The following is a 25,982-nucleotide window of genomic DNA, read 5'->3' on the forward strand; positions in this document are numbered from 1 at the left end:
GAAAGTATGCATGAGACCTTGACTCCACAGTATGAGGAAGGCACCTTGCAATGAACCTGGGCACATGCTCTCGGAACAGAAGGCTGGACATTGTGTGTTGTCTTTGGGGGCAAACAAGTTATTCTGGGTTTTCCCCCAATGATTAAATATCAGGTTGATAATGGAGCTCTGCAGTGACCGCTTGTGACTGATGATGGATTGATGGTCTGCTTCGGAAGTCTGATAGGAGCCAGCAACAGCCTAGGAGGTGAAGAGCTCTGGGGGTTGTCCTGGGTTGATGCCACTTCTAAAGTTGATAGCTTCTTGACACAGGGTGATGAATGGGCTTGTTTATGTAGTACGCTGCAGACGTGCTCTCTGTCAAGGTCTGCACTGTGGAATTCTGCAGGACCAGCTGGAATGCCAGGAAAGCTAACTTGAGTGTTCACAGCTCCAGGATGGTTATGTGAAGGGTCCTGTCTTTCTGAGACTAGGTCCCTTATACCAGGAGAGGATTCAGGTGGGCACCTCTACCTTTTCCTAGCATGTCCTTGATCAGTATCATCATGGGATGAAAGCTTTCCCCTCTTCTGGGGTTTTTGGGATTTAACCACCAGATCAATTCTGATAGGACATATGTTAAGGCCATGATCCATGCTCCCTTGGTGCCTTGTAGGGGACTAGCTAGACCTTAGCCAGGCCTATAATGGATGCAGGTGAAGTCTGTAAGTGGCCTCAAATAAGAGCAGGCTGATCTATGGGCCAGCAGTCTGAGGCAGCTCCACACTGTAGTTGATGGGTTTGACCTGACATCAGTGATTATCAATTGTAGACACTGCCACATGTCTTCAGGAAGATAGACCTTTGCCAATTTGGAGTCTATCTTCTGTGCCAGAATGAGAGAGGCCTTTTTGTAGTTCCATAGAAGGTCCAGCTGGAGAACAGAAGGTTAGGTCAAGGAAGCCTCCTGCTGGGAGCTGCCTTTGTGCAGCCCATCGTCGAGGTATGGGGAGAGATGGATGCTCCATCTCCTCAGATGCGCCGCCACCCCAGCTAAGCATTTGTGGAGACTCTCAGTGTGAAGGACAGACTGAAGGGTTGCTCTTTTGTGGTGACAGTGATTGGGCACTGGTACTTCCTGTAGGCTGCGTGAATGGTAACATGGAAGGGCATGTTCTGTAAGTCAAGAGCCAGGAACCAATCTTGAGAGGAAGGAGAAGGAACAATGAAGGCAAGTGATACCATCCCAAATCCAAGATGGCATACGTATTTGTTCGTTCTACCCTGAAATGGAGAAGACTGAAGGCCCCCTTTTTTCCCTCTGGGATAAGGAAATATGGGGAGTAAAAGCTTCTTCCCCTGTGTCATGTGGCTTATTCTTTCACTCACTTACTTCCCTGGTCCTTCTTGCATGAACAGAGAGCAACAATACCCAAAGTCCAAAGGTGCAAACAATTCAATGTTTATTGGGGTGAACTTCCACCAAGCATGATTCCAGTTTCCTTCTTTAGTGTCCCCCTTCCCAGCTCTGACACCACAGAGCCTTACACCTGTGTCCCTGTTCCCATTTCTGCCCTTAGCTAAACATGATTCCAACTTCCCCACTCCCATTTTTCCCATTTCCCCCCCTCCACACCCACACCCACTTCCTGACTGACTGCAGATTACATAGTAAAACTTGAGTAGTGCTTAGCTATACCTTAACCAATCATTTTACTGAAATTTAACTAACCAATCCTAACATATTGTAACATGATTATGTAACCAGTACACTGCAGGGTTTGGAGGGCTGACTACATTACTTATAGGTTATCTCCATATGCAATGTAACACAAGTATTCGACACTGGTGAGGCCTCATCTGGAGTACTGTGTCCAGTTTTGGGCCCCACACTACAAGAAGGATGTGGAAAAATTGGAAAGAGTCCAGCAGAGGGCAACAAAAATGATTAGGGGACTGGAACACATGAGTTATGAGGAGAGGCTGAGGGAACTGGGGATGTTTAGTCTACGGAAGAGAAGAATGAGGGGGGATTTGATAGCTGCTTTCAACTACCTGAAAGGGGGTTCCAAAGAGGATGGCTCTAGACTGTTCTCAGTGGTAGCAGATGATAGAACAAGGAGTAATGGTCTCAAGTTGCAGTGGGGGAGATTTAGGTTGGATATTAGGAAAAACTTTTTCACTAGGAGGGTGGTGAAACACTGGAATGTGTTACCTAGGGAGGTGGTGGAATCTCCTTCCTTAGAAGTTTTTAAGGTCAGGCTTGACAAAGCCCTGGCTGGGATGATTTAGTCGGGGATCGGTCCTGCTTTGAGCAGGGGGTTGGACTAGATGACCTCCTGAGGTCCCTTCCAACCCTGATAGTCTAAGATTCTATGATACAGTTAACAATACAAAATCCACAGCAACACAGAGTCCTGACCACTGGTGAGCTATTACCAGCAGGAGGGCGGGGGGGGGGAGGATGGAGGACCTTTTGCAGTGACAATCAAGGTGGGCCACCTCCAGCAGCTGACAAGAACCTCTGAGGAACGGTGGGGGGTGGGTGGGGGGAATAAACAAGGGGAAACAGTCTTACCTTGGGTAATGACCCATCCACTCCCAGTCTCTAGTCAAGCCTAAGTTAATTGTATCCAGTTTGCAAATTAATTCCAATTCAGCAGTCTCTGGTTGGAGTCTGCTTCTGAAGTTTTCTTGTTGAAGAATTGCAACTTTTAGGTCTGTAATCGAGTGACCAAAGAGACCGAAGTTCTCCGACAGGTCCCCGAATGTCACAATTCTTGACGTCTGATTTGTGTCCATTTATTCTTTTACGTAGAGACTGTCCAGCTTGACCAATGTACACGGCAGAGGGGCATTGCCAGCACACGATGGCGTACATCACTCCGGCAGATGTGCAGGCGAATGAGCCTCCAACAGCGTGGCCAACGCGACCAGGCCCTACGATGGTGTCCCCCGAATAGACACGTGGACGCAGCTGGCAACAGGCTTTGCTATCATTAAACAAAAAACTTCCTTCTTGTAACACCACAACTGTTACTCTTTTACCATTTCCACAATTCCCAAATGTTTACTTTTCTGCAAACCCTGTATCATCAATTTTTGCAAAAGCTATTTGTAACTTTTCACTCACTTCTTTAAATCACTTACTCCTATATTTAGTTCTTTCAGGTGGTGCAATTTGTCTGTAACAACTTAGCCACCAAGTACAATTATTGCCACACAGCTGCCTTAACCTGTGCTGTCTTTACCTTGAGACTGTTCAAAGAGGCAGTAAAACATTTGTCTCCATGGATGCCCATGGATCTTTTACTTCAAAAATTCCAGTGGAATACAGCAGACCTCCCTCATACTTTGTCCAAAATAACAAAAACATCTCACATAAGTATCCAAAGTACCTTCCATTAAAACTTTAGAAAAACTAAAGTGTGGAAAGGCAGGGGGGAGAGGTGGAAAGAAACCAATTAAGCCTGTCAGGTCAGTTTAAAGTATAGGCTACCAGCAGCAAATTAAGTAAACTGAGGAAAAGAAGAAGGAAAAGAAGGAGAGGATATAGTTAGCTCTGAGCCAAGAGTAGGCTCCCTGGGTTGAAACAGTAGGGAACCCCTATCCCCAGGTTCTCATTCTGGCTCTGGGAGAAGAGTGGTGGTTGTTACCTGCTCCTGCAAACCCTGCCATTTTGCACTTTGAAATTTTTTTTTCTTCCCCTTCTTTCTCTCCACTCCCCCAGGACCAAGTCCCAGCTCCAGTCTCTAAAGGTCGTCTGTTAACTCTGCTTTTGACTTTAAATCCTGTTGTGCCAAATCATCTTTAACCACCCCTAACTAATTTACAACCCTTCAGCAGCCCTTGCTGAAGCAGCACCAAACTTGAAAGATTCCTGGCAGCTTCCCATAATGCTGCCCTTACTTCAAACCTCTCACAAGTGGACTGAAGTGCCTCCTTTCCCTGGAAGGCATTCAGTCCCCATGGGCAGGGACCTTCTTCCACTACCCATATACCAAAGAGGGTGGGCTGCTCAGCCACCCACCATCCCTATGGGTCCCCTAACACTTCCTCCATTTCCTTTTTAATCTCATCCCAGGTTGATCCCAGCACCTGGTATGGGCCCTGGTTCTTCCTTATCCTTTTATCCAAAAATTCCTTTACCCTGGCTTGCCAGAACCTGCAACTACCATCACAAGAGTTCACGATACCCCCTCCAAGCAGCTGCGCGGACTGTTGGGGAGGGGGACTTACAGGCTGCCACTCACCTATCCGATGTGATGCATCCAAGTCACTGGCACCAAGATGTTAGGGGGCTTATTCCTTCACCCACTTACTTCCCTGGTCCTTCTCGCATGAACAGAGAGCAACAATACCCAAAGTCCAAAGGTGCAAACAATCTGATGTTTATTGGGGTGAACTTCCAGCAAGCATGATTCCAGTTTCCTTCCTTAGTGTCCCCCTTCCCAGCTCTGACACCATACAGCCTTACACCTGTGTCCCTGTTCCCATTCCCCCCTTTAGCAAAACATGATTCCAATTTTCCCACCCCCATTCTCTGTTCCCTATTCCCCCCCACACACACCCACACCCACTTCCTAACTGACTGCAGACTATATAGTAAAACTTGGGTAGTGCTTAGCTATACCTTAACCAATCATTTTACTGAAATTTAACTAACCAATCCTAACATATTGTAACATGATTATGTAACCAATTATATCCCACCACCTTAATTAGTTTACACCCAGCAAAATTAATTATACAGCAGACAGAAAAAAATCACAGAACCAGACAGAGATTACACAGACAAACAATAGCAAAATGGGAACTATAATGACAAAACAATACAGAAGTGAGGATTTCACATCCCAGCTATTGATAAGTGAGTTCTTGCCAGACAGGATGCTATCAAACTAAGTTTCCTTTTATATCTTCTAGGCACTTCCCTTTCTCTGGAGACGATCGGGGTTATCAGGACAGGACTGTATCCTAACAGCCCAAGAGCACCTTCTTTCAATGTGACTAGGTTGGAATGCGAGGAGGTGACCGGTCGCTTCCCAGCTTATGGCTGCCTCTGCTGCTTAGCCACAGGCCTTAGCCTAAGAACAGGGCCTCAGACTGTCACAGTGAGAAAAGGCCTATACACTGGCAGACAGTGATTTTGATTCTTTCTTTTATACCTCTAGAACTAGCCGAGTGATAAGAATACACCTAAATTCTTAGAGTACAGGCCTTTACTGACAGGAATATCTATATCCTGAATATTTATATCCTAACACCCTGTATTATGAGGTACTTCCTCTATGGCTCCTAGGCAGCAGTAGTGATCCCGTCAATGGTACCCACATCAGTACCAGCCCTGATGTGGACACTGACTAGTTTTGAGACTGATGTCATGTCGTGCTTCTTTGGTGCCCAGGGAGACTGGGCCAGCACCATTAGCTTCCTGTAAGAAGAGGGGGCTTAGTGGCTTTCCTTGTGGAAAGCTAATGTTTAGCCTCTCCTTGTGGGAAGACTGTGTCTCAGCTCCAGCCTGCCCCACCTCTGGGAAGACGCGGCACTGGCTGATGGTGCCAGGTTTGACTTTGGTGCCAGATCTCTGACTTACTCCAGTCTCTTGCCAGTCCTGGGGGCTGTGCACCAGCTGCTCAGGGCACTGGCAGGAAGGGACTTCACGGGGGATCAGGTGTATTTTGGAGGCTGATCCTCTCTCTTCCTAGTGCAAGCTTACCCGCAGACTGCTTCAAGAAGCGGAGCTTGAAGTGGGAGTCTCTGGACTTCCATGGCCTTGTAGAGGATGAACACTGATCTGTAACATGACTCTCATTCAGGCAAAGCTAGCAATGGCTGTGGCCATAGGGGAGAGGAACTAAGCCATCACAATATGTGCAAGGTTTAAAGGTTTTGAGTCTGCTGTTTGGCATGGAAAGAAGTGCCGAGTAGCAAGTAGGAAAAAAAAATGTCCCGTCCCCCGCCCGCCTTGGAAGGTCCATATTGAAAAAGTGTAAAATAAAAGTTACCCAGGCTAAAGGAAGATAATTTGAACTTGTTCCAACTCGCTGCTACAGGTGGTCAGAGGGAATGAGGAACAGCTGTGACCACTCTGCCCTGGGGCAAAAGGCCATGCACATTGCAAGTGTGGTCCAATGGGCACTCTATGCAAACGACCGTGGTTTGGGGCATGAGGCGCATGCTGTGCACCTGATGAGAGATCCACACTGGCACATACTCGAAGGCTATGAGAACATACGAAGAAAGATGGTGTTGGGAGATTCCCTGATAACTGCATGCACTGGAAGAACTAGGCACAACAGGGACAGTTTTAGCTCCAGCTCCTTCACCTAGATTTCAAGGGGCCACCATTGCACTATAGACCTTGGGCTAGCAAAATCCATCCACTGCTCACCAAGGAATTTTAACTCCGCATTTGGGGGTTCAACTAGTCCCTTCTGGACATAGGAGCTATGAATTTATCTAGACCCAGACTCTTTCACAAGCTCATTTCACAGCCTTTGCAGAGGCACTGAGTGTGATCTACAGAAGTAGTGCACTAAGAAAGTTTAGTTTTCAAATCTGTTTTTTATAATCATTGAAAGGTGAGCATCAACATATAAACAACCACCAGTGTTAGAAAGACGCACAATGCATGTAAAACACAAACCTGATCATCTTGTGATACAAATGCGATATGCAGTCACATACATATTGCTTTAAATAAATAAGTCTCTGGCCCAGAGGCCTCAGTTATGGCAGCAAAGACAAGACATTTAAAAATTCCTACCGTTTCTAAGCTTGAAGCTCTGATTTCTATTTAAACCAACAATGGTGTCTCCCCATTAAGTTTATCACCTGGTGGCTGGGAAGTTTACCCCGGGTACTGTACTGGATGATTCAGGTCCGGTACAGCAGTTCCTATCAGACAATGGTCAGTACCAGCTGCTTCAGAGGAAGGTGCAAGGCGGCCCTTAGTGGACAATTATCAAGTAACCATCCCATGGGGAAGATTCCTAACTCCAGGCAGTTTAGTGGTTGGCTTATGCCCTGGAGTACGAAGGCTATCACCTCAATCCATGGGACGGATGGGGTCCTCAAGTAACAGTTAAAGAAAGCCATGTGGAGGGCAAATATCTGAATCTGCCTGTAGAGCAAATGCAGTTATGAGAATTGGGGGATGCATGAATGAAAAGATCTATCAGCAGCTAACGTGTTTCATAGAAATGCCTTTTTTCAGGAGAGGAAACCACTTTTTTTCTTAAATAACATAGGATCAACAGCTTGGCACATTAGCATTGCGCTACATGAAACAAAATAAGGTAAAATTCAAAGGAAGCCAATGAGAAGATATTCTGCTACCAGTCTAAGAGACATATGTGTTCAGTTTATTCCATTAAACTATTGATACAAATTATTCGTGACTTTAAAAAAGGAAGAAATAGACACCAACTATTACTTGTACAAAAATACAATTACATCTCTGAAGGGTATTTTATACCTACCAACAGCAATCAAGCACGCAGGAAGACTGGAGAGCTTGACAACCTCCACAAAAAAACCCAAATGCACAATACAGAAATGGGACTGAAAACTAACATGGTATATAATGTATATATTGATTTTTCCAGCATTGACAGTACAGATGTTAAGATGTATGCATCGTTCAGCTCAGCACCATTAAGAATGCTGGCAGCACAGAATTGGGATATTAGCAATGTGCCTGAGATCCAATACCAGGGCAAATTTTAGTAGTTTAATAATTTGGAGGAGTTATTTGCTTGGAATTTTAATCTCACACAGAAGAAGCAGGAGGCCCTTTGGCTGTTAGTGAATCCATCTCTGCTGGGGGAAAAAGGATAATGACTATGTGGATACAGCTTTTCCTTTCATAGAGAGGAGCAGGATATGCCCTGGCCAGGTGCTTGTTGAACAGCTGAAGGACAGCTATGTATCCATTACAGTAATGCACCCAGCACTGATTCAGCACAGTGCTTGAAACACATGTTTAAGTCTGTATTGGATCTTGCTTAAGTGCTTTGCTGAAGTGGGGACCGAGTCAGTATTGCTTGTGCACCCAATATTCTCAGTGACATCGACAGGATTCTTGGGTGCACAGACCAAACTCTGCCCCCCTAAACTGCACACCACTCTGAATGACTTGGAGCTTGATCCAGCACCCACTGAACAGGAGTGACACATATCTGGAGAGCAGGATATGGCTTCTGCTCTGACCAGATGGTCAGAAGGAGGCCTAGTTAATCCATTTGCTCTCGATGCACAATACTGACAACTTGAGGGCTGTGTGTTACCAATATGAAACATTCATTTCACATCCACAGATAATACTTAGTCCTGCCATGAGTGCAGGGAACTGGACTAGATGACCTTGCAAAGTCACCTTCCAATCCGACCATGCTATGACCTGTAGCAAAATGACAGCTGAGCTGCTCTGGGGTCACGCTACTGAGATTGTAAAATTTGCATCAGAAAAAGCAACAAAACACACAGGCAAAGCTGTGCTTCTGGAACATGGTCCGGAAAATCATTTGATTTGAAAATCACCACCCCTAATCTGAGCATGTAAATTCAGCACTCTGTCTTCTGTGTGCGCTCTCACCCTGCGCACTAAATGAAGCGGGAGACCAGCAGACATAGTAGGATGTGAGCATGTGCCTCAAGCCTCTGCCATGATGCTTGTGCACAAGGGGGCTCAGTTAAGGTTCCCTGTTCAACTTAAACAGTGACATTTCCTGACTTTTCAGCGCTTCACTCGGCAACCTTAACATTCCTTTAGTGTTTTTAGAAAATACACTTCGAATTTCTTCCCCAGCCCACCGCAGAGTAGCTGGAGACAGTCTCTGTTTTCTCTGCACTCAGCAGGCTGGCCTGCTATTCCTGCTTCTCCCCACCTTGGGATTGACAGCAGGCAGCTCCACTGGAATAAAAATCCTAAAACGTACCAAGGATCAGTTCGAGTTAGATCTCCATGTCTCACTCCTCATCTTTTCACTGATGACGTTCAGAAAATTCTACGCATTTCCTGCTTTGTGTATTCATGCTGACGAGCTCCTTGGCTAAGTAGGCAGCCATGAGCACAGGATTTTTACGCAGTAGATCAAGGCCTAAGAGATGGTACAGAACTTCACAGCATTTGGCTTGCCTGCTGGTGTTGACTATACCGGCACTTACTGATGCTGGTGAAAAGGCCATCTTGGTACTAGAGTATGAGCCCAAAAAAAAAAAAATATCAGTCCCTCCCCTCCCCAAACCATTCAGCGGAGGGCTTTTTACATGTAAGCTCCGATGGAGGAGCCTGCTGGTCACCAGCAACAAGAGCTCGACACTGGTCGGCCCACTCTGCTAGGAAAGAACCCAGCTCGATGCCATGCTCCACAGGCACCAAGGATCAGCTCTGGAGTCTTCTCCTTCCTCGGGGCTTGAACAACTGACTGCAATGACACCAGCGTAGCTCCCAGTGCCACGTAACTGCTGCTCTCTCCTCCTGCTCCCCAGCAACGCCAAGAGTTAACGTCAATAAGCCGGGACCCAGTCAGGCCGAGGGTTCAGTACATGGACTCGTCTCCCACAGTGGTGAAGGGAAGGCTGTAAGTGCTGCTCTTGCTGCGCTTACTCTTCTTGCTCCAGGCCAGCAGGGTGCTTGCGCTCTTGCTGTTCATGAGGCTCTTCCTGCTATTCTCCTTGTTGTTCTTCAGCAGCGCGCCCCCCGACGACATGGCTACCGACCTCCTGTCCGCCTGCCAGAAACCGAATTAAAACAAGAGCGTAAGATATAGCCCTGAGGGGGAGGAATAGAAATGAACACACAGCTTTTATTAAGGCCAATGCTGTATGTGGGGAAATGCCACTTACATATGTGCTGTAGGAACAGCGTGGCCTGGAGTACCGAACACATACAGAGACTGGTACTTCCAGAGTGCTGTACAAACGCTACGTCAATCCTCCCAACGCTCCAGGAGTCTGGGTAAGTTTCACCCCCATTCTGACCTTGCACTAGTTACACACTGGTGTGCTTCCATGCAAGCAACAGCAGAATCAGGCCCAGAGAGTTTAAGGGACTCGCCAAAGCAGCCTGGAGACCGAGCTGAGGCTGGAGGGCTCCAGGCTTGCAGTCCTGTGCTCAGACCACTAGTCAGTGCTGCTGATTATCCACTTTATTTTAACTATGTGCTTTTCCCCATATGAGGGACCATCCATGTCCTGCTCAGAATCCTGGGAATTCCTCCTTTTCTTTACAGTCCCCACTCTCCAGACACCACCATCTGACCCTAAATCTGCCTAACCAGCAGGACCTCAATCCTGAGCAATCAAGACTGGCTTTGCTTCCAAGCCCATCATCGCTACTTAACTGAACACCAGAGTGCACCCACTCTTTCCCATCTCCCCACAGCCGCCAGACCCCCAGACACTACTGGCCTAGGAAGCAAGAGACCACGATTGAAAATGGACTGTTCAATCTCCCACAGCCTGGTGCCAGAAACCAGTCTCTAGGCCAGCCCATGGAGAACGTATCAGAAGGAGAATAAAACCCAAGATGTTTCTAAAGGCAAAGCTTCAGGCCTGATTTTCAAAAGTGTGAAGTCAACGGGGAGCTGAGAGCCATGGGAGCTCAAGCACCTCTGGAAAAGTCAAGCCCTCACTCAGAGGACAGCAAAGCTTTGGCTCCCAGAAAGGTCCCTCTACACTCCCACAGGGTCACTAAAGTCTGGTATACGCTACAGAGTTAGGTCAACATAAGGCAGCTTACGTTGACCTACTTACGTCAGCGTACACACTACAGCCTTGCTCCCCACCGACGTAAGTACCCTATTACACTAACATAATAACTTCAAGTCCATGTGAGGCATAGGGCTTATGTCAGTGTTGTTAGGGTGAAGTGTAGGTGTAGACGCTGCCTTACTTACATCAGCTATTGGTTGTCATTGTCAATTTCACGGCTCCAGAAACTGACAAGAGTGTCTGAGGCTAGTAGTGGGTTCCAGCTACAGTCTGGCTGCCCCCCATCATGGCTTCCCCTCTCCCAGCTAGGCATCTGCCTGTGGTCCCTGCTCCCCACTGCCCCTGGGCTTCCAGCACCCAGCTCCCCCTCAGGGAGCAGAGAAGCCTGAGTGACTGCTCACCACTCTTGGCGGAGAGAGGGGAGGCAAGAAGAAAGGGTGGCTGCTGGGCTCTTGGCGGGGAGCAGAGCTGAGAGCCTGGCCAGCAGCTGAGCTCCTGGCGGGAAGCTGAGAGCCCCACGCTGTCCTCCTTCAGTTGGTGAAAGCGCTCCTGGGAAGGACACGCACCATCAACAGAAGGAGGACAGTGTGGACATCAGCCACCACATTAATTACTGCACTGTCTGCAAGTCGACCTAATATAGGTTGACTTAAGTTTGTAGTGTAGACATGCCCCCCTTAGGTCTCAGATGGAATCTGCCACATGATTTATTGTTTCCAGACTCCACTACCCAAAGTATCCTGAAGAGACAAAGCATCACTCAGCTTGGGTTGATCTCAGCAAGCTTCTCTTTGCCAGCCCTGGCTCTCCCTATATACATCCACCTAAGGGGCTTTTGCTAAGGTTCTGACAAAGCAAGAAGGTGAATTACAACGTTCTGTCCATCGGAACTCTGCAGGGTTACCACGCCAATGTCTACACCCTCTTCCCCGATGCTCTTCAGCAGCTGCACCACCTCAGCATGCTTGGACCACTTGCAGTCCTCGCTGTTCACAGAGACTATATAGTCTCCTTCCTTTAGCCCAGCTTCCTGCAAGAGAGTAAACAAAGGCATGTTTGGCCAAATGGAGCCTGTAATATCCCAGCATGGCTACAGAACAAGTCTTTCAGGAACTAGCAGAGACTCAGCTTTTCCTTCCCCAAAGTTCAATACAGCATGACCCTAGGACTCCGGTTGGACTATCTGAAGCATGGAGATGTTCCTAGGAAAATCCTCAGCCTGTTTAACTCAGTTTGCAGAGGCATTAAAGGAGACTACTTCTGCAAGATCTGGGGTAGGTCCAATCCAGCAAAGCACTTAAGCTATAAGTAGTTTCCATCTACTTCAACAGAGCTTAAAGCAAAGCACATGCTTACGTGCCTTACAAGACCGGGGTCATAGAGCCCAGACCAGTGAAGTCAGTGGAAAGACTCCCACTGATACAATGGGCACCAGATGAGACCAGTAGTGAATACACAGAACATTACTGGTTACCAGTCTGATCTTTCAAATAACCTATCAAAAGATCCAGTAGATAAATGTTCTTCTCCCATGCTTATTTCTGTGCGTCCTTCTATGCTTGCCCCCCGCATCCCTACCCCTCCAGAAAGCTTTTCCTTTGAGAAGCTCTTCTGCCCATTTCCCCCCAAGCTTGACCCCTTATGGCCCTTCCCTTTCAATCTGTTCAGTTTCTTCACCACCCCACACGACTCCCAGTCCAAATTCTTTTCCCAACCATTCTCAGTTCCCCCATCCCCACCCCGTTCCATCCCTCCACCCCACCCCCCACTTCAGCTTCCAGCCATCCTCTGCTCATGTTCCCAGTCTCCCTCCCTGGCCCCTCATCCAATTTCAGTATCTCTGCCCCCCCACCCCAGCTCCCTGTCTCAGTCTCTTTGCCCAGTCAGCTTCAATGCTTCCCCCACCCCTTGGCTCCACATATGACACTTCTCCCTCTCCTCCCCCTCACCGGTTCCCGAGCTTCTCTGTCCCATCCCCAGCTTCCAGTCCCCTTGTCCAGCCAGTCCCAATCTCTGCTGCCTGTCCAATTTCCCTTCCCACACTCCACTATGCCAGCCTCCAGTCCAAGCGTCTTCCCATCGCCAAGACGCCTTGTCTGGGTCTACTCCCCCGGATTCCCTGGATCCAGTTCTGGTCCCCCCTACATTCAATTCAGGTGGCTGCCCCCCTTCTCACGACACATTACCTGCGGGGGCACTGAACACAGGAAAGAGTCCCCTTGCTCTCAGTTCTGGTGTCTGGATCTAGCAGAGCCCAGAGTAGCCACGAACTGCAACTGCAGGGACAGTCCCACTAGCCCTGGGTGCTAGAGCATGCTTAGTGTGTACAGAATTTTTTGGGAACTAAGCTGACATGTTCTAGTGAGTCTCTATTGAGTATGTGCCAAATATGATTTTTCAGAGACTTGTAACTCAGCCAGATTGGGGAGGACTTTCGTGACGATGACAAAAGATGCATCCTTGACACAAAGGCCAACCCTCCTGCCAAATTTCAAGTGTCTGCTCCAAAGCATGGAGGCGCTAAAGCTTCCCAAAGAAAAAAAGTCTCCAGAATGTTTTAACGTGGGCAAACCAAAGAATTTTCCCTCAGCTCATCCTCAAAGGGCTGAATATATTTTTTGGAAGAGGGGTGGGTGTGGGGGGATTCAGTCTGAGACTGACATCCAGCATGGGAAATATCAGCCCAAACGGTTCCAGTTTGGCCCAAGTTATTAGCAGCTAAGAGTGTGCTCTCACACAGGGAAATGCCAGGCCCCCTGAATAGAGGCGGTGCTACTAACTCTGTCTGTATCTCCACCGAGGTGAGCATTAGCTACTTACGGATGCACAGCCCCCAGGTATCACTCCTGCAATCAGGACGGGAGAATCCCCTCTGAGCGTCAATCCAAAGCCATTTTCCCCTCTGGCCAGGTGAACTCGCCGTGCAGGGCACCACTTGTTTTTGACTGAAAATACTGACAGAGGGCCCTGGACAAACAGACATATGACAATGTGTTTCAGTGCAGTGGTCCTCTTGACAGTTCAGCCCTAGTCCCCTGGCTCACAGAGATCCCACTGACTGACTCATTGTTCAAGGAAGAGCGAAGCTGGATCACGTGTCTTCCGCAGACAATCCTTGGTTTGGGCCCACCAAGCAGTGTATACACTGACTAGATGTCAGAGTAACTGCAAACATTCGGTTGCCCAAAAGCCAGGGAGGTATTTTGGGGCTGGCAGTGCTTAACTGAATGACATTCAACCAATTCCTTGCAAGGAGGGAGGGCAAGATCTAGCCATCGAGAGCAGCTGTCAGAAACTGGGAGCTTCTGTCAATTTAAAGAACGTCTGTGGTTAGATTCAGACCTTCATCCAAAATTAGAAGAACACAAAGACCCAGATCTACTTACCATTAGTGCATGGAATGGACTCTTCAACTCCCTCCCTTGACAACAAAGTCCCACCACCGGGGGGAATGGGGTGTGTGGGCTCTAGCTCAAGACTTTAGTCTGGGAACTGCAATCTAGTAGCCATGGAGGATGAAATCCACCGTCTGCAACACCAGTCCAGGTGGTGCTCACATGGATCCAAAGCGGGGCACAGTGCCAGCCCTCTGCACAGAGATGGATTTCATCCTTAAAGTCAGATCCTACTGCCGATGAAATCAATGCCAAAGCTTCCCTCAGCTTCAGCAGGAGTTGCAAGTGTTCCTGGTTCCTCTGCTGTGGCTCCCCAGCTGTCTGGAGTGCAGATGCCTGTAATATTCTGCTGCTCTGAAGTCCCCCTGGAAGCTGTGTGCTACACACATCCTGGGTACCCTGCACAAATTGTTCCAGTGGAAGCTGGTCGTGCTGTGCTATTCAATTAACAACTGCAAACGGGATCACATTAGGGAATAGGGAGAAGCTGACATTAAGCGGTTTGTTTCCCTGAGCTGGGAAGTGCCCGCCCCACTGGCACAACTGCTGCTGGCCACTACTTACACCAAGAGCCTTCACTGAATCAATGGGAAGCCTTCTGGAACCAGTCTGAGACGCTAGCATGTTGGTTGACATCCACACAACCTTCATCTAGCTTTACTCTGGCTTGCTGGTGGCATGAATCTACAGGCAGCCTTGGTCTCATTTTAAATCATACTCTCTCCCTTTGCCAGGGAAGGTGCCTTCCTAAGCCTGGAAGCAGCAAGAGCATCGCTTAGTTCCCAGATGAAGTGTCTGAATGAGGAGAGGTGACAAAGACTCAAGTGTCCCCATTAATTCTCATGGCAGTATGCACTGAGCTGGCTTTGTCAGCTTCCCCCGTGACTGCTGTCTGTCTGTATCCACTTGTCTCTTGTCTTGTACATAAGTGGTCAGCTCGTTGGGGCAAGGATGGTCTTTTAGTCCTGTCTTGGTTTGTACAGCGCATAGCACAATGGATCCTGGTCCCTGGCTGGGACTCGTAGGAACAAGGATCACACAAAAAATAATTAAGACCTATTACCACAAAGCTGAGGCAACTGCATATTGTGAAACTGCTCTCAGCCCACACTGGGCCATGTTCACTATTGCTTTAGGAAACCCTCTACAGTCCAAGAAATAAAAGAAGGAGACAACATACCAAAGAGAATTAAGCCTTGTGCCACCTACTGGTTTTGCATTAGGGGTGGTCTGCACTCAGGCTGAGGACGATTTCCAGCTTGGGCAGACGAAGGCATGCTAGCTCTGATCCAGCTAACACCGCAGTGGAGCTGCAGCAGCATGGGTGGTGGGATGGGCGAGCTGCCCCAAGCACAGTCCCACCCTACATCCTTATCTGGGCTGCTGCAGCTACACTTCTGTTCTTAGCACACTAGCTCAATGAAAACTGGTGCGCATGAGTCTACCTGAGCTGGAAATTACACCTTCAGCTCAAGTGTAGCCATACTCGTGGATGGGCTGCCTAGCTCTCAGGACCTGCTCAGAGCATCACGGAGACACCTCTAGATGCTGCACGCAATGGTCCCCCCATTGCATGACCTCACAGCAATTTCATCATGGGTTTTGATAGGTATTAGGCACTGGCCCACGTGCTGGCCTGTTTCCTCTCATCACTGTTACATACCAGTCTATGGAAGATGTCTGTCACCTTCACCTGGGAGAAGTTGGGAGATTTTATTTCTGGTCTCTGATTCGTTTTGGCTAAGAGTAAAAGAAAAAACAAAGACGTTCCATTCTTGCACAAGTGAACCAGGAGCTGTTGCTTATGTATGTATCTAGGGGGGCCAAGCAGACACAGCCTATCATGCTGACCAATACTGTTTCCTTGTGCTGCCCCGTCTGTCTGCGTCCATCTGTTGCCTCTTGTCTTATACTCAGATTGTAAGCTCTTTGGGGCAAGCACCATCTTTTTGATCTGTGTTTGTACAGCACCTAGACAATAGGGACCTGGGCCACAACTTGTCTCCTAGGTGCTATGGTAACACATGATTAGTAATGTCAGGACAGCAACAGTGTATTCAGTAGAAAAAGCCCAACCCTGCTCAGGTGACAGACCAGCATGACAGGCCCAGTCTCCCAGCTGGTGTAAATCAGTCTAGCTCCATTTAAGTCATTGGAGCCATGCCTGTTTACTCCAGCTGATGGCTTGGCCCACAATTTGCAGCACCACATAACTGCGCTTCAGGAAATTGCTGCATAATACCAGAACGTATTAAACAAACCATCTGATCTGGGTGTGTCTGTGTCTAATCCTAACTCTGCCACCAGCTTGCTGTGTGATCCTGGGCAAGTCACATCCCTCCTTTGTGCTGTAGTTTCCCCCTCTGTAAAATACCTTCCAAACCCACTTAGGTGGTGGGGTAGATGGAAGAAATATAGCTTAACGTTTATGAAGTGCATCAAATTTCTTGGATTAGTAGTGCCACAAAAATACAAATTCTTCTCTCATCCTTCAGAATGGAGGAAAGAGCTAGGCTTTCACACTATGTCTGTCACCATGGTCTGCGACAAAATCTGAATCTTTAGGACATTATCAATGAGTAATAACTCTCCCAACATGGCTCCTGCAAGCGCACATGCCAATTTAATTTGAGAGGAGATAATTTAGCAGAGAAAAGGACTAAGGGAGGAGGAGCCTGAAGGACCAAAGATACCGTAAGAAGACTGTCAACAGTGCTCCCCACTTACGATGAATGTCGGGAGCATCTCCAGTTTCGAAGAAGTCTTCCTCATGATCGATTTCTGAGTATTTGCTAAGCGAGCGCTTGTGAGCGAAGGAGAGGACCTCCTGGAGGATGTCCATCTTCCTCAGGATCTTACACAGGCTGTGGATCCTCATGGCTTCCTCGTGTCGCATGATAGCTTTTTTCAAATGAGCCTTGCCTATAAAGTACAAAATTCATAACACGCCCGTCACTGACAGGACAGATAATTCAAGCAGCAGTATGTTCCCTCCAAGCCACTAGCAGATCAGCAGAAAGCAGTCCCAGTAACTTCACTGCTACTTTTGGTGAGGTAGCTCGATGAAAGCTAAGTCAGGAGGGCCTATACAGGCTGCAACCGCAACTCCCAAATGCAGCACAGACCTGCCCAAGCATGCAGTGCTCCATTTTGATCTGAGTGGAGGTAGCACCAATCATGGACATGCAGGCCTCACCTCTATGTCTCACAGGAGTAGTTGTGCTCAATGGGCCTGGGCAACGACATGGAGTTTTCAATTCAATTCTTTATTGGTATAGGGTTTCCCCCTCTGTCCCCATGCAGGGCTATTGCTCAGCCCAACATGGGTTCAGTTACGATTTAGGACGCGTCATTTAAGATCTGCTGTAGCCAAACAAGTTATTGGGCTCTTTACAGGAGTAACTGTGTGGGCTTTAGAAGTTTGAATTATATACGTGGTCAGACTAGGTCCCTAAATCCTTTCTGGCTTTAAGCCGTGAATTTATTAACACAGATGCAAAGAGTCAAGAAGCTACCTGTGGCCAGCGATAAACCACAGAATAAACAATCTTCTGGTAGCTCCAGTTTAAAGACACATGATGGGAACACAGTTCAGTAAATTAACTCTGGATTTACAAGTGTAAGAGATCAGAACCTGACATACCAGGTTCTATGCTATACGTTTCTCAGAAGTGAATATTTGTTCTGTAGGATCTTAACAAGGCAAGTATCTTTAGGCCCTGTTCTCTACTAGGAGAAAGAAATTCATTAAAATTAGTATTTTTCATTTTCTGTCTAACAGATCAATCTATATTAAAAACACACACCACTATTTGGAATTCGTAGATTCTTGATCACTGGAGTGAACTTGGTTTTGTAAGTGCTATAATGGACTTCCTGCTTTTTCCTATCATGTACAGAAACACATAGGGATGGTCTGTCTGGATTTCGTGATCAAAGGATTAGTCAAAATATAATAGCAATTAAGAAATATACAAGCCTAGGCATGTCCTGAAAAGTTCTCAGATAATTATGTTGCTTTCTAATTAATCTTTACATTGGGACATAAAAGAGTCTCCCTCCACTCCCCAGAGAGCCTTAAGTCATGTTTTAGAACTAGAGTCAACTATCTGAACTGGCATTTCTGCCTAGAATATTACTTAGTTGAAGATGAAGGTGTGCTGACTCCTGACAAGGTGGTACAACATCTTACACGGTTGGTCTAAAAATCAGTGGTTTTCAACCTTTTTTCATTTGTGGACCCCTATAAAATTTCAAATGCAGGGTGCAGAGGATCCTTTTGGAAATCTTCGACAGTCTGCAGAACCCCAGGAGTCCGCGGACCACAGGTTGAAAACCACTGGTCTAAATGCATTGAAGTTACAACCCAATGCGCCACAGATGCGGCGAGGAAGACTGCTCTTTTGTGAGAAAGGAAAGAGGGACCTTCCTGTGGATACGTTTTAACCTCTGGACCCTGGGAACATACAAGAGCAGAGACTGGGGTCTTCGCTTTCCTTTATTTATAAGGATTAACAGGGCCAGCTTGTCTTCTTGGTAGAGAAGAGCAATAGAGCCAGATTCCCAGCTGGTGTAAATCAACTGGAGCCACATACCAACTTACACCAGCTGTGGAACTGGCCCCCTAAATCTTAGCAAGACGTCATTTGGAATAGCTGGTTTGTGATGTTCTGTTGGGAACACTTAAGGTTCTCATCTGTCTCACTAGTACAATGATAAGATCTAAACCCTCTTACTTGGAACATTTCAAAACTAAACTAGGCAAAGCAGCTAGTAGGGAACAATCCAGCCTTGGGCTGAAGATGAATTTATTCCCAGCAGGTCTTTGTCTCTTGGTTTTTCATGCTTTCTAAATCATAGCAGGTTTAGATGCACAATGACCCAAAAGGGGGTGGGGAGGAGAGGCAAAGCAGATATGACAAACTAGAGCTTAAGACCCAGGCTTTCTATTGTTCCAGTCGCTTCAGGGATGGTTGTTAGAATAGAACAAAAAAACAACACACATGTAGCTGAAAAAGCAAGTGACAAAATTTGCCTTTTTTATGACAATCAGTATCAAAGGGAGCAAGAGATAGGAGTTATAGCCCCTCAGTATCCTCTGTGATCAGGTTCATAACCTGAAAACTAGGAGTCAACCTGCATTTGAAACTTGCAGTTAAGACAAATCTGCTTGGATTTACCGAGTCGCGTTTTGTTAAAAGACTTGTTAAAAGCACCACAGACCATTGATGTGATAAGAGCCATATTCAATAGCTTTTTAAAGACAACTAGGTACTTGGGTCTCTTTCCTAAACCTGAACTATAAACCGACTTAGTTTTTATAAAAAAATTCTGCTTTCGATAGATAATACTGGTGTTTACTATTAGGCACTTTTTCTATTTTTATCTATTTAAGTTTTCAGTTCAGGGACGTTATGGGACGAGTCAGACAAATTATTAAACAACAGAAGCAGGGATGGCATGGTGTTTACCAGAGCTGGTTTTTACCACTCTGTCCCACTTTAAGTCATTTTCTATTTTGAAAACTGTTTCATTAACACATACTACATTACACTTTGAATATGTAAGGAAAACTAATTGTGGTTACATAAGGAGGTAGATTCAGAGATTAAATTTAGGATTGTATGAATAAAAAAAATTCTAGTGGGCATAATTATATTGCTGAACATCAGAAGGTCTATACATTTTTGGTCTGGTATTGTCCTCAAAGAAGAAGTTATACAAGTTGTGACTCATTTCAGTTTTCAATATTTAAATAAACAAAAGTCAAACACGTTCGATTATATGAAAACAATAATGCAGAGTTGTAGGGTTTTAGTGTTGAGCAATCAGAAGCATGCCAAGTCGTAGACTAGCAGTCCAGGTCCATTTGGCCATCCTGCATTCTACAGCAAGAGACAAAATTTGATGCAGCAGATAGATTAAGCCTGTTCCTAAATTCTGAATTGATGTATTCAGAGTTTGAAAAGAGATTTTTTTCTGTGATTGCTGAACTTGCTGGACACTGATGCAATAGCACCAACAGGTCTATGAAGTCGGATGGAATATCAATATTCAGGGTTTTTTTTTTAAATCTGTGACAAGGGAATCTTTTTCCTTGATAGTGGACAAAAACACTGATTTGGATCTGAAGCTTCTTGAACTTTAAACACAAGTAAATATGGCAAAAAAAAATATCTACCATCCTGATTTTACAGGGGGGATTTCTTTATTTCTATTTACTTCTATTTTTATTAAAAGTAATTAGAGTAAATATGGCAAAAAATTGTAAGATATTACAGGGTAATTAGATTCAAAAACAGAGAACCCCTCTAGGCAAAACCTTAAGTTACAAAAAAGATACACAGACAGAAATAGTTATTCTATTCAGCACAATTCTTTTCTCAGCCATTTAAAGAAATCATAATCTAACACATACCTAGCAAGATTACTTACTAAAAGTTCTAAGACTCCATTCCTGGTCTATCCCCGACAGAAACCCAGTGTAAGACAGACACACAGACCCTTTGTTTCTCTCCCTCCTCCCAGCTTTTGAAAGTATCTTGTCTCCTCATTGGTCATTTTGGTCAGGTGCCAGCGAGGTTACCTTTAGCTTCTTAACCCTTTACAGGTGAGAGGAGCTTTCCCCTGGCCAGGAGGGATTTCAAAGGGGTTTACCCTTCCCTTTATATTTATGACAGGGTTGAAGATTTTCTTGGTGCCAAGGACATAGTGGGTGCTGAAAAGGATGTCGGCATTAGTAGGGTTGTCGGTGCTGGCAATTTTGTTGGCGCTGTGATGCCCGGAGTAGGTCTGGTTGGTACACCTGGCACTGGTTTCAGAGGTCTTGCATCTTAGTCTTTAACGTCTAGGGACAATGCTGAGGGCTGCAAATCTGCCAGAGTAGGGTCTTTAGATTGTTGGTTGACATCAGTACGAGAGGTACTCAGGTGAGACCTGGAACCATGTCCCCTCTCTGAGGATGTTGAGGCAACCGAGCTCACTGGGGATGGAGTTCTGGCACGCGGTGTCTCAGTAGGTGACGAGGGAGCCGTTTCTTTGTGTTAGAGTGGGGAGAAGATTTTATTTTGGAAAGACACAGCAAATGGGTCAGTAGACAACCTGGCAGAGTGTGAGGGCTGTAAAGGGGAAGTGTCTGGGCTGGGTTCTGAAGCTGAACACAGTGATTTCTCCATGAAGAGAAGTCACAAGCAAATGCCCCAGTCTTTTCTGGCCCTGGCAGTGAGCACACACTTTTGTGGAATATGTCCCTTCCCCAGGGAGTGAATGTACTGCTGGTGACAGTCAGTTACTGGGAAGGCATTCTAGCAGGATACGCCCCTCTTGAATCTGGGAGTGCCAGGCATAAGGGTGAGGGAAAAGCTTCCCAGTTGGGAAGGGCAGGAAGCGGGAAATGAAAACTTAAACTACGAACTAATGAGGAGGCGAAGGAGGTGGAAAAGTGGAGATTTTTCTTCTTCTTTTTTTTTTTTTAAATTGGGAGAGTCGGAAGGAAAGAACTAACAAATAAACTCCTAACAGGTAAGGCACTATCAAAGGTAAAGGAGAAGCAGGTTCTGCTGCGGATTCCATCCCAGACCAAAGGCGGTAGAGAAGGAACTGGGGGCAGTTGGAACCCACAGTGCTATATATGCACGTCCTGCTCACAGCACGAGACAGAGCAGATGCCCATGTGCAGTCCAACAGCCATGGCTGACGAAGATCTCCAAAGCTGGGTGCAGGGGGTGCTGCTGCATGCACAGTGGAGCACCCATAGGGGCATCACTCAAAGAAAAGCCATGACTCTTCCTCCTTGACGTCTTTAATTGACTTGGACCTGGCTTTCTTTTGAGGTACTTGGCAATGACAGTGCAGTATTATCAGTACCTTCATCCTCACAGTCCGAGTCTAACACTCAAGTGCATTTAACCAAAGTCATTGGTCCGGTGTCTCTTTGTTCTTTCCACTGCATTTTGCAGTCTGCCCACCTGATCACTTTTTCTTTGCCATTTCTACATCTAAGAAACTTTGCCATCTTCGTAGCTTTCTCAAAATAGCCATGAATTGGGTCAGTTGGGGTCCACTTTTGCTCAAGTTGAAATATTTTGACGTGAGTTCCTGTACTGAATGCAGCTGCAACTGCTGTATGCCAGCAGCCACATCAAGAGACAGTACTGGACCGGACAGTTAGTTTTGCAGTTTACCTCAGACTGAAGTGTTGGTATCTGGGAATTCCCTTTCTTTGTTTGGTAAACGAACATGTCATTTTCATAGCTAAACAAAGAAGGGGGAATCCCCAGATTCCAAAGTTTCAGTTTGAGGTAGCCAAGGCAATAGATTACAGTTTTAGGCTGAGGATTTTTTTGGTCTTATTTAGTTTCCTTTCATTAAAATTAAACACACCACATTACTACAAAATCATCATCAAATTGCTAAATATTTTTAGTAATGAGCATTAGTATATTCTCATAATAATTTTATTTTTTTTCCAGTTTAGACTGACATTTACCAGCGTTCTGTCCTAACCTAGTTTTCCCTGGGAAAATTGCCAACCTTGAGTAGATGCTGAGATTCAAAAAGTTAAAGCTTTATAAGCCATTAAAGCACACTGTATATTTTGACATGTGATGTTGACAAAGTAAATATCCCTAAACTCTAATAAGTTCTCAAGCAGCATATTTCTTACTTTGCCTAGCTGTAAATTGTGATCATCGTTGATGGAAACAGTCGGCAGTTTGTGTGCATACAGTGAAATCAACGTTTCCCAACATTTACTAATAAAAGTCTAATGCTTCGAAGCCTAATGCTAAGACACCTCCCGCTCAAGTTCTGGGTTCCACTACAGATTCGCAGCCCAGCCCAACTCCCATTACATCCTGTGAAAGAAACCCATTGAATGCAGTGCAAGAGGGCCATTAAAGTGAGTCCAACTCTGAAAAGCACCTACACTTAGAGCTTCTCCCGGGATGTATTCGAGTGATAACTACTGACTTCAATGTGTGAAGTAAACTTCCCTCTTTTTGCTTCCAATTAGCCTTGGAGAGCCAACCCCACTACGTTAGAGAGCTGGATTCCATCCTGGTTCATGCATCACCAGCAGTATTTGTAACTAAGTACCGAGTGCAGAACTTTTTTTGTTGGCTATTTGCAAGCCAGAAAGAGCCCTGCTTGGCTCTCTGATCCTAGGGGCACTTGCAGCATTGGCAGTTAAAAAAACTTCTTTAGTGTGTAAAATAAGCAGATACAATGCAGCGTTATTGAGAGAAGAACATAGGACCCCACAAAATGCTATTTCCTCTCACAGATACAGTCACTGGAGAATGTCTGTTACCCTGCCCCTGAAAGTAGCTGTAGTGTCTGCTTCTATCATAGAATTTCCAACCAGAAGAGTTAAAGTGACAGGATTCTCTTCATTTTCATACTGCCCTCGGGGCTCTGAGGCACTAGAAATGTCTGCAGGCTCAGGAAGACAGAGCTACATCCAGTCACGGTTGGAAGGGTCTTTGCAACCAGAAAATCTAAAACCTGTTTGTTTTTGTTTGGTTTTAAATGACAACTTAAATTTCTACAGAAGTCTATGGACTTAATTCAAGGAAAAGGTGAGGGAGTACATACTTTTTTCATGCCCTGGTCTTATCTTCAAGACATCAAAGCAGGATTGAGGTGTTGAGAAGTGAAGCAACAAACCTCCAAGACACCCTGCCTGATAAATATCCCCCCTACCTGGCTGGTGTAGGATTTATAGTTAAAAGTCTGACTATAGAAAGGAAGACACCTGGCATGTTCCAGTCACAGCTTCCCAGAAGAGGCCCCTTTCAAGCCACCACCACGGAAAAGGCAGACCTGGGGAGGGGAGCGTGTTCAACATGGTTTCTCGATACATCTTCACCATGCCCTCATGGATGCTGTCCACAGAGGGAAGTAGCGGGACTACACTGGGGCTTTTCACGAATCAAAACTTGTCTCCTGGCTAATGCCTGACGAGGTTCACTACGCTGAAGGATAGTTACCCAGTTTCCTTCGCTCCTCCTGGTCTTGCAGCACAAGACGAAGTGATGGTCCCTCCGGCACGGTGACGTGGAACTGGACAAAGGCCTTTTCGTGCTCTGGGAGGTCAGCAACAGACACGGCTGTGTGAAACAAGCAGGTATACACACGCTCAGTGGAGTATTCAAAGCATTACTCATCCATAAATAGCTGGAATTTCCCAGGCAGATGAGAGAAGAACCTGGATAGCCTGTCTGCAGCAGCACTTGGATCTACATTGCTCCAACAGCTTAAAGGGTCGGTGTTTTTAATTACACTAGAGCCTCTGTACTAACGGATCCAAATGCAGGGTAGGGGGCCTGTGTATTTAATGGGGCAGCCTACAAAATCACCAAACATATGAAAAATTTCAAGTTTTTGGCCAGCTCTAGGGTTTATGCTGCACCCATCACTGTGGTATCTGGGCACCTTCTAGGTCTCCCAATTTCCTTAGTTCCTTTTTAAAGTAGGCATGAAAATAAAAAAAAGTGTCCGAGAGATATACCACGGTCACAAATACAGAGGGTATGGCTACATTGCGATCAGGAGGGGTGACTGCAGCAAACAAACACAGTCAAACTAGCTTTGGGCTAGCTAGGGTAACAACAGCAGTGGAGCCAGGGAACCATGGGTGGCGGCATGGGCTAGCCACTCTAGTATGTGCTATGGGTCCTGGACAGACTTGTACTTGGGAGGCTGGCCCATGCCACCACTCCTGTTGCCACAGCTGCACTGCTGTTATCGAGCTAGATCAAAGCACTATCTTGGTGAGGCTGAAACAAACAAGTCTTGTCACAAGCCCTTCGAGCACCGGATCTAGTCTGTTTGTGTTGGCTTTTTTTTTTTGTAATTAGTCCTCAGCCAAAGCAGTGGCTAATCTTTTCAGGTCTGGATGAACTTCAGGATTACAGCATAAGCTCCTCTCTAGGGAATAGGAGGTGATAACGAGAGATTGGGAGGGCTCCTGAATTGAGAGAGTCCTGGGGCTCAAATGATCTGGAGCAACAGAAGGGCTTAAAAAAATAATAAATATTAATAATAAAATAATAATAATAATAATAATAAAGCCAGTGTGTTCCCAGAACACTAACTGGAAGCTCCTGCTGAAGCCTGTTTAATCTGAAGTCAGCCAATGTCATGATGGCATTATGGATACTGATTCTTTCTGTGCAAGTACTGTACCAGTCAGGGATTAATCTTGGCATAAAGAGTTTATTGATGGCTTGTTGCACTGGCTAAGGATGTGTTACTCTGAACAACAGAGCTAGATTATACCTAGGCTGTGGCATCTGAACTGCAGAGACATGCTGCTTTCCCAAAAGCCAGAATGGGCATGACGTGGCAACGTGGGGACTCTCCTGTTGATTCTTGCTTTCCCCCTCCGCCAGCTGTTACTGTTAAGACAGTCAGTGCGAAAGCCACACACCATTTGAGTGCTTAGAAAAACGCTTGCTTTGCCCCCATTGCCCTATAACGATGCCAGTCATTATATCCTCCTCACCTGCTACTCCTACAGCCTTCTCCAAGCCTTCCCCCCACCCCTCCCCATCATCACCCCCTATTCATGGAGCTTCCTCCCAACTCGGGCCCACTAACCCAGCACCCTCTCCTCATTCCGATTGCTAAAGACTCGCTTTCTTCTGAGACACCCGTGTGGAATGAGCCAATAAAGACGACCTTGGGGGGCAGGAAGAGAGAGAACAGACGACAACTGAACCAGATGCGTGCACACACCCCTGAACCCCAACCACATTGCTGCAAACCTCTTCCTTCCTCATCTTACCCCTCCCTATCACTTGTTAGGCAGTACTCCACAAGTGGGATTACAGTGTAAGCTTTTTGGGATAGAAACCAGGCCTGACTATCCTGTAAAGCCCATTGGGT

General features: G+C 46.3%; 1 protein-coding gene across 2 annotated transcripts in view; it reads right to left on the bottom strand.

Annotated features, from left to right (window-relative positions):
• Positions 1 to 7,325: 7,325 nt before the first annotated feature.
• Positions 7,326 to 25,982, bottom strand: part of RHPN1 (rhophilin Rho GTPase binding protein 1) — a 58,118-nt gene continuing 39,461 nt past the window's right edge. For both annotated transcript variants that reach the window (XM_077809718.1, XM_077809717.1), the window contains exons 10-15: positions 24,083 to 24,202; positions 16,821 to 17,015; positions 15,757 to 15,833; positions 13,519 to 13,665; positions 11,570 to 11,728; positions 7,326 to 9,716 (exon numbers count right to left, since the gene is read on the bottom strand). In XM_077809718.1, the coding sequence (XP_077665844.1) occupies positions 9,525 to 9,716; positions 11,570 to 11,728; positions 13,519 to 13,665; positions 15,757 to 15,833; positions 16,821 to 17,015; positions 24,083 to 24,202 (890 nt within the window). In that variant the 3' untranslated portion in view covers positions 7,326 to 9,524. The remainder of the gene's footprint in view (positions 9,717 to 11,569; positions 11,729 to 13,518; positions 13,666 to 15,756; positions 15,834 to 16,820; positions 17,016 to 24,082; positions 24,203 to 25,982) is intronic.

Source organism: Eretmochelys imbricata, chromosome 2, assembly GCF_965152235.1.
Source record: "Eretmochelys imbricata isolate rEreImb1 chromosome 2, rEreImb1.hap1, whole genome shotgun sequence".
Lineage (NCBI taxonomy): Eukaryota > Metazoa > Chordata > Testudines > Cheloniidae > Eretmochelys > Eretmochelys imbricata.